Source organism: Gekko japonicus, unplaced genomic scaffold (genome assembly GCF_001447785.1).
Source record: "Gekko japonicus isolate JY-2015 unplaced genomic scaffold, Gekko_japonicus_V1.1 scaffold3618, whole genome shotgun sequence".
NCBI lineage: Eukaryota > Metazoa > Chordata > Lepidosauria > Squamata > Gekkonidae > Gekko > Gekko japonicus.
Window position 1 is genome coordinate 86,888 of NW_015169892.1, and position 8,209 is coordinate 95,096.

The following is an 8,209-nucleotide window of genomic DNA, read 5'->3' on the forward strand; positions in this document are numbered from 1 at the left end:
AGATCTGTCCTCGCAGAGGAGGGAGAGCTTGTATCTGAATAAAACTTGGTTTTAAAGGTGCCACTAGACTGTTTTGGGGCTGGGGGGGCTCTGCAATTTACCTGGCTGCTTCTTGCTCTGACTGAGGGTTGCTGGGAGCAGGGGGTGGGGCTTGTTGCATGTGCCCGCCCCCTGGGGTCTTTACTGCCGGAGCTCCATTCCTGTGCGCTCCTGTAGGAAATGACCCCTGATGTTCTGTTGGCTCCTGCTGCAGATGCTGTATAATATTATACGTCTGTCTCTAAACCCATGAACTGGAAAACTGGATTATTTTCAAATGTTGCCGAATACTCTGGGTAATGCCAACAAGGGTGATGATTCATATTAGCATCACACGACCAAATAAATTAAAAAAATAAAAACCAGAATACTGTTGCTATTTTATGACACGTGTCATAGCTTTAACGTTGAGATATTCTGTGAATAGCTGTGTCTTTTCTCTTGTTCTAGGAATTCTGTATGGTACCATGACAATGGAACTTGGAGGGAAGGTTACCATTGACTGTGAGAAAAGCAGTCACCGGGCAGAACTGGAATTTAAATTAAAGGTAACAGACTTGATTGTATTTTGAACCTGTCCCACCTTTTTCAAAAGTTCTCAGGCTTTGGTGCGACAAAGGGCGCTCTTGCAAGTTGCCTTGATGTCTAAAATAATCATAGGCATTGTATGTAAGCAGGGGAAGGGTAGACACTAAATGAGAGCCAGAGGCACCCCTAAGAACTAGCTCCACAAAGATGCCTTAAAAGTGGCTCTGAAAGGACCGCAAGATTGCTTAAGTCTGATTGTGGGGAGAGAGTTTTATAGCTATGCGACTGGTCAGTGAGAACCCATCTCTAAGACCAGGGGCGGGTTAACCATTAAGCAGACTAAGTAGGTACTTAGGGCACCAGGGCCAAAGGGAGCACCACAAAGTTGGGAAAAGGGTGAAAACCTGTGAAATATTAAAATAGATGTTGTATTGCATTTTTGTAGAACTTTATGTAGCCCAAGCTTGGCTTAGTTTGAACAGTATATTGTGTTATCATATGAATAAATCTTTGTACTGCTGCAACCTGTATTGTCTATCTGGTCAGGCAGGTCAACCACTAAAATGGACTGGGTCAGTGTGGAAAGGAGGGGGGCACCAAGATTGGTCAGGGTTTAGGGCACCAGTGAGCCTTAATCTGCCCCTGTCTAAGGCTATTGAATGTTTATTGCAAGTTTCATGCTGACAGCTTAATCTTAGATACAGGTGGGCCATAGTGGGATCAGGCTCATGGGATCGGGATTATTTCCCCTTCTGTGCCAGTTTCCGGACCCGAAACAACTCTGTGGGACACTCTTTGGCCCGCTAGGAAAACCTCGGCGTGCCCTGTCATTGCTTATGGAATCCCCCGTTGGACAAACAGCAACCCCCTAGAATCGTGTCAACTTAGGTGCGGGAGCTTGAGCCCCCCTCTACCTGCATTTCATGGTCCCAATCTGCATTTCATGGTCCCAATAGTCCCATGGCTTTAAGTTCCCAGCACAGAATTCACAATATGCGTGTTTGATGGCACAGACCCTGGGAGGAAGAAGAAGAGGAGATTGGATTTATATCCCACCCTTCACTACCTCTACCTAAAGGTGTCTCAGAGCGGCTTACAAACTCCTTTCCCTCCCCCTCCCCACAACAGACACCCTGTGAGGTAGGTGGGGCTGAGAGAACTCTTGACAGAAACTGCCCTTTACAAGGACAGCTCTTATCAGAACTATGGCTTGCCCAAGGTCATCCAGCAGGTGCAAGTGGAGGAGTGGGGGATCAAACCCGGTCCTCCCAGATTAGAGTCCGCACACTTAACCACGACACCGGGGAAGAATGTAATGTGTAGTATCAGAGCTGTCCTAAATTGCTGCATACATTCTCATTAGCATATCAAGCGCTTCACTTGCTTGATTATCCGCTGAGTTAAGTATCTCACCATTTGGCAAAGGGGTCAGATGGGCACTTTACCATCCATCTCCCCCTGCCCACGTTTTGACAAACAACAGTGCTCAAGTGAACTGACTCTTCCCTGGCAGTTGTGGAGATCCAGATCATCAGTTTCATTACTGCGTCTATGTTCTAACCTGGCCTCCAGTTAAAAACAAACCAACCCTGAACGGTATTTTCTGTCTCCTTTCTTCCCAATAGCCCTTCTTCGGTGGCAGCACAAGCATGAATCAAATCTCGGGGAAGATTAAACTGGGAGAAGAAGTGCTGGCAAGCCTTGATGGACACTGGGTAAGAAATCATTTTATTTATTTATTTGGTTTTTTATTTTGGCATTTTTACCCCGCCCTCCCCGCGAGCGGGCTCAGGGCGGCTTACAAGGGGCAAGAGCCCATGCATAAAACCCAATAAGACAATAAAATCATAAGTAATATCAATAATAACAATAATAAAGTGCTTCTATGAACAAGATGGTCTTGAGTGGTTATGTTGGCATCTTCAGATCCGCCCCATTGGGGCACCCCCGTCCAGTGGATCGTTCATGCCAATCCCATGTTGTCAATGCTACGCAATTTATGGCTGAGCTTCCAGGGCGATTCCTAATCCCGATGGTATAGCCACCATTGGTGGCGGTGGCGGTGGCAGCGGCGGCCCCTACACAAAAGCCTGGCGGAAGAGCTCCGTCTTGCAGGCCCTGCGGAACTGCATAAGGCCCCGCAGGGCCCTGAACTCCTCCGGGAGCTCGTTCCACCAGGTAGGGGCCGCCACTGAGAAGGATCTGGCCCTGGTCGCAGCAAGCTGTACTTTGCTGACAGTTTAAAAAATGACTACACAATTTGGAGTAGAGAAGGTGTGGCAGGTTGGAACAGTTTTGTGTTTACCTTTCCCGCTGTTTGAAATGGGCCCAGGTTTAAAACAAGTAGCTCTGAGGTAAAATCGATAAAATAGGTAGTGCTATTTCCTCAGTCATTGTGCTATCCTCCTTGCCACTGCTTGCTCACATTCTTATACCCTATTTATTTATCTGACATATTCATAAGCCCACCTTTCTCCCAGAAATCTGGGGCCTCAGGCGGGTAACGACTCCTAGAGTTTAAAACAGTAAAAAATAGTTAAACCATGTAAGATAAAGGTAAAGGTTTCCCTTGCTCGAAAGCGAGTCGAATCTGACTCTGCGGATGCGGTGCTCATCTCAGTTTCCAAGCCAAAGAGCCAGCGCTGTCTGAAGACGTTTCCGTGGTGATGTGGCCGGCATGACTAGACACCGAGGCACACGGAACGCTGTTACCTTCCCACTGAAGCGGTCCTTATTTATCGACTTGCAATTTCTTGCTTTCGAACTGCTAGGTTGGCAGGAGCTGGGACCAGAGACGGGAGCTCACTCCGTCATGCAGCACTCGGGTCTCAAACTGCTGAACTACTGACCTTCCACAGCCTGCAGTTCAGCATCTTAACCACTTGAGCCACCGCAGCCCCTTTAAACCATGTACAATAGTACAAAAGACTCAGGCATTAAAATCACAGTTGTCACCCCTCTGTGATTCTCCAAAACCCTCCCAGACAGTTCTGGTTTCCAGCCTCTCCTAAGGACCATCGACAAGGAGTCCTTTCTAACATGACTGGAGAGGCTGTTCCATAAAGAGGGAGCAGCAACTGAAAAAGCCCACAAATAGGCTGCAGCAGTCTGGGCTCCCGCTGCGTAAGGGGGCTGCAGTTCACTTGATTTCAGTCACACAGACCGATTTCACACAAGAGCTGCGCCGGGGTCGCGCCTCCCTTTGCACTGCTTCTATGGGTCAATTTCCCACTCGAAGCTGCGCAGCCGCGTTTTGACCCGCGGCTTTGCCCGATTTTCCCCGCGGTTTCGTGATCCTATTTTTTTGAGGATCACGAATTTGCGGGGGAAATCGGGCGAAGCCGCGGGTCAAAATGCAGCCACGCGGCTTCGAGTGGGAAATTGACCAATAGAAGCGGGGCAAAGGGAGGCGCGACCACGGCGCAGCTCTTGTGTGAAATTGGTCACAGACAAAGTGGAGCATAGAACAAAAGCTACAGAGGCCAACAGGCATCTTTGTACTGAACTGACAGATCGCTGGAGAAGGGTGAGCCCTTGGCAGGATGGGTGCATTCAGAGGGCAGGTCTCCATGTTCCCCTTTGAAAATGGTAATGACAGCAAACTATGTGATCTGGGGAAAGGCAAATATGCCTTCCTTATTCCTAATTCCATCACACGCACTCCCAAAGGGAAACTAGCTGTTAGGAGGACTCCACATCTTATAGGGGTTCTTATCTGCTTGGTAGAAGAAAGAGTGAAAATGACATTGGCTAGGGTGTTACAAAACACGTGGACTCTGGAGGACAAAAATGCTGAGGTGACACACCCAGACCATGAAATTAGAACAATCCGGGTATGGTTTTAGAATTAAAAGGATGACAATTTATCCATTAGTTGCTTATTGTTGATCTTCTCCTGATGGATATATGTCCTACATTGGGAATGAACTTTTTTTTTTTTTGATAGGGCAATCAATGCATCATTTGCTTCTCTCTTTGGACCTTGTAGTTTTATATTGTATTTTTTTGTATTAGGTTTTCAGCATGAACTGCTTTGCCTTTTGGGCATCTTTGTAAGCCGCCTTATTCTAAATAGGAAAGATGGCCTGCAAACATTTCAGATCCAATAAATAAATGGCAGCCAGAGCCAATATACTAGCTGGAGCGTAAGGCTTGTGTGAGGGGCTGACTGCATGGAAGAAGAAGAGGAGGAGGAGGAAGAGGAGGAGATTGGATTTATACCCCGCCCTTCACTACCCAAAGGAGTCTCAGAGCGGCTTACAAACTCCTTTCCCTTCCCCTCCCCACAACAGACACCCTGTGAGGTAGAAGAAGAAGAAGAAGAGATTGGATTTATACCCTGCCCTTCACTACCCAAAGGTGTCTCAGAGTGGCTTTCAAACTCCTTCCCCTCCCCCTCCCCACAGCAGACACCCTGTGAGGTAAAAGAAGAAGAAGAGATTGGATTTATACCCCGCCCTTCACTACCCAAAGGAGTCTCAGAGCGGCTTACAAACTCCTTTCCCTTCCCCTCCCCACCACAGACATCCTGTGAGGTAGGTGGGGCTGAGAAAGCTCTGACAGAAACTGCTCTTTTTTCAAGGACAGCTCTTATCAGAACTACGGCTTGCCCAAGGTCATCCAGCCAGGTGCAAGTGGAGGAGTGGGGAATCAAACCCGGCTCTCCCAGATTAGAGTTCATGCACTTAACCACTACACCAAACTGGCTCTCCCATGGAGTGGGATTGGGGGGGGGGGGCTCACTGGTTAACGAGGGATCCCGTGTGTATTGCCCTGAGTGCTGAAGAAGAAGATACCAAAAAAAGAGGTGAACGAGGGAGTGCAAAGGTTAAACTTGTTAGTGTTGGGTATAACTAGGAAAGCTTTGACACTGGACTGCATAGCAGAATAATAGCTTTTGCTTCAACTGGTGTAATAGCATGTTCCTCGCATCCTGCTGTGCAAATTACCGTTCTGTTTAATTTTGGTCGCACTGTTTCTGTGGGTGGGGCGACACTGAAACCAAACGACCGCCCATTCAGCCTCCAAGCAATGGAGCTTAATGAGTAGCTGGTTTCCCTAATAACTAATACCGATTCAAGCTCAAGGTTTTGGTGTTGACCTGTAAGGCCTTGACCGGTCAGGGACCGATGTACCTATGGGACCGTCTCGTCCGTTATGTCCCCGGGAGAGTGTTGCACTGTTCAGACAGCAATCTACTGGTGGTCCCTGGCTGTCCTCAACCATGTCCAGGGCCTTTTCGGTTCTGGCCCCAACCTGGTGGAACTCTGATGCAATTCCACAGGGCTTGCAAGGTGGAGATGTTCCACCAACTTTTGGTTGAGGACAGCGACGGTTCCATCTTGGCTGGCACCCTCCTCTGTCATTTACATCTACCTCGCCTTCTTCCCCCCTGCCTGCGAAGTAGCCAGCCGTTGGAATTGAGACTGTTTATTCACCATCTGATTGTGGGAATGTTTTATTAATGTTTTAATTAGTTCTATCTTGTTTCTGTTTTATGAATATTGTACATCGCTCAGAGCCCTGCTGTAGCAGGGACTGGGCGATTCATAAATACAATAAATAATAAATAATAATAATCAGGGCTATTTTGGGGGCAGGAACGCACAGGAACGGAGTTCCGGCTGGCTCCCAAGTTGGCCATGCCCAGCAGGAACTCATTAGCATAATAGGCCACACCCAACAGCAGAAACCCATTAGGATTGGCTACATTAGGGGTGTGTGGCCTAACATGCAAAGGAGTTCCTGCTACAAAAAAGGCCCTGGGTTTTGACAACAAACAAGATAAACAGAATAAGAAGCAAAAGGTGGGTGTGGCTGGATGACCAGACTTCTGGTAACATGGGGGTGCTGCCTAATGTGCTAATGAGCTGTGCTGTCAGGGGTGTGGCCTAATATGCCAATGAGTTTCTGCAGCTGAGTGTGGCTTATTATGCTAATGAGTTCCTGCTGGGCTTTTTCTACAAAAAGAGCCCTGAAATAACTCGACAGCGGGCGGGGGCAAAATGCAGGCCAGCGTTTGGAGCATTCGTGGGATGGTCACAAGGAATGCTGAGCTGTGGTAGGGCTACCAGCTCCAGGTTAGGGAATACCTGGAGATTTCTGGAGGTGGCGCCTGGGGAGGGCGGGGTTTGGGGAGTTGAGGGACTTCAGTGGAGTATAGGGTCCTAGAGTCCACCTCCCAAAGGAGTCATTTCCTCCAGGTGAACTGATCTCTGTCGCCTGGAGATCAGTCGTCATCCCAGGAGATCTCCAGCCAGCACCTGGAGGTTGGGAACCCTAAGCTACAAAGAGGCAACTGCACTTTCTGTGTTGACACTTTTCCTGCTCTCTCAATGTTCCCTCTAAGCTGTGGAGTCCTGTGAACAAAGATTCTACTTTGTGAGCTACTGGCATTAAAGTTGTGAGCGAGCGATTTGGCTGCTGCATAAATTAGTTTGCTCTGGAGCCATCCTTCCTGAACTAAGACAAAAATATGTGAGCCAGAGGCTAAAAAACTGTGAGCTAGCTCATACTAACTCAGCTTAGAAAGAACACTGCTCTCCATGGCTCTGTTCTGTTGGGAGTTATCTCATATTAAAAATAATTTAAGGAAATAGACGAATAACTATAAATTTATTTATTAATTAAATCATGTACAACTTAACATCCCATAAGGCTCTAGGTATTTCTCAACTATACAATAGCATTCAATACGTGAAGTAGAAGAAATACAATCGATATGCTGGAGATTTAAAGCCATATCTAACATTTACTATTTGACACTCCCCAAAGAAAGACTTCACAGACTCCTTTTTCACAATTACAGTGGACTGAAAAACATGGTTTTCAAATGTCCATAAAGCAAAGCAAATACATCCACTTCTTAAGACATTAAGATAAACAATATCAAGTACGTTGCAATCAGCAAGTGGATCCAGCCCTTAGGACTTGAGACAGACAATAAGAAATAGGCTGCACTCAACTCATCCTCCAGATTATTCAGTGAGTTTTCGAAGCCTTCATTAGGACCGCAAACGGGGACTCCAAAAGAGACACAGCCACAGGGACTTCTCAGCCAATAATGCCTCCAAACTGTCTTATTGTTCAGCAATGTCTCAAGACTGCCTTATTTTCCTTTGTTCGTGATGGATACGTGTAGCCTGACTGTAGGTGCCTCTTCCATCTAAATGAATGTAAAGACGGCTCATTGAATAATCTGGAGGATGAGTTGACTGCAGCCTATTTCTTATAGCCAGTTTGGTGTAGTGGTTAAGTGCGCGGACTCTAATCTGGGAGAACCGGGTTTGTTTCCCCACTCCTCCACTTGTACCTGGCTGGAAGACCTTGGAAAAGCCATAGTTCTGGCACAGCTGTTCTTGAAAAAGAGCCGTTTCTGTCAGAGCTCTCTCAGCCCCACCTACCTCACAGGGTGTCTGTTGTGGGGAGGGGAAGGGAAAGGAGTTTGTAAGTCGCTCTGAGACACCTTTGGGTAGTGAAGAGCGGGGTATAAATCCAATCTCTTCTCTTCTTCTTCTTCTTCTTGTTGTTTGTCTCAAGTCCTAAGGACTGGATCTACTTGCTGATTGCAACTTACTTTATATTGTTTGTCTTACCTCTCCCGCCTATTGTATTTCTTGTATTGAATACTATTGTACAGTTG

The 8,209-nt window shown here is 47.1% G+C and overlaps 1 protein-coding gene across 1 annotated transcript in view; it reads left to right on the top strand.

The window, feature by feature from the left end:
- The window catches only part of OSBPL5 (oxysterol binding protein like 5), a gene marked incomplete at its 5' end in the record, with an annotated part of 92,410 nt that overhangs the window by 69,809 nt on the left and 14,392 nt on the right, over nt 1–8,209 (top strand). Inside the window, 2 exon segments of the mRNA XM_015417479.1 lie at nt 490–587; nt 2,193–2,282. Of these exon segments, the coding sequence (XP_015272965.1) occupies nt 490–587; nt 2,193–2,282 (188 nt within the window).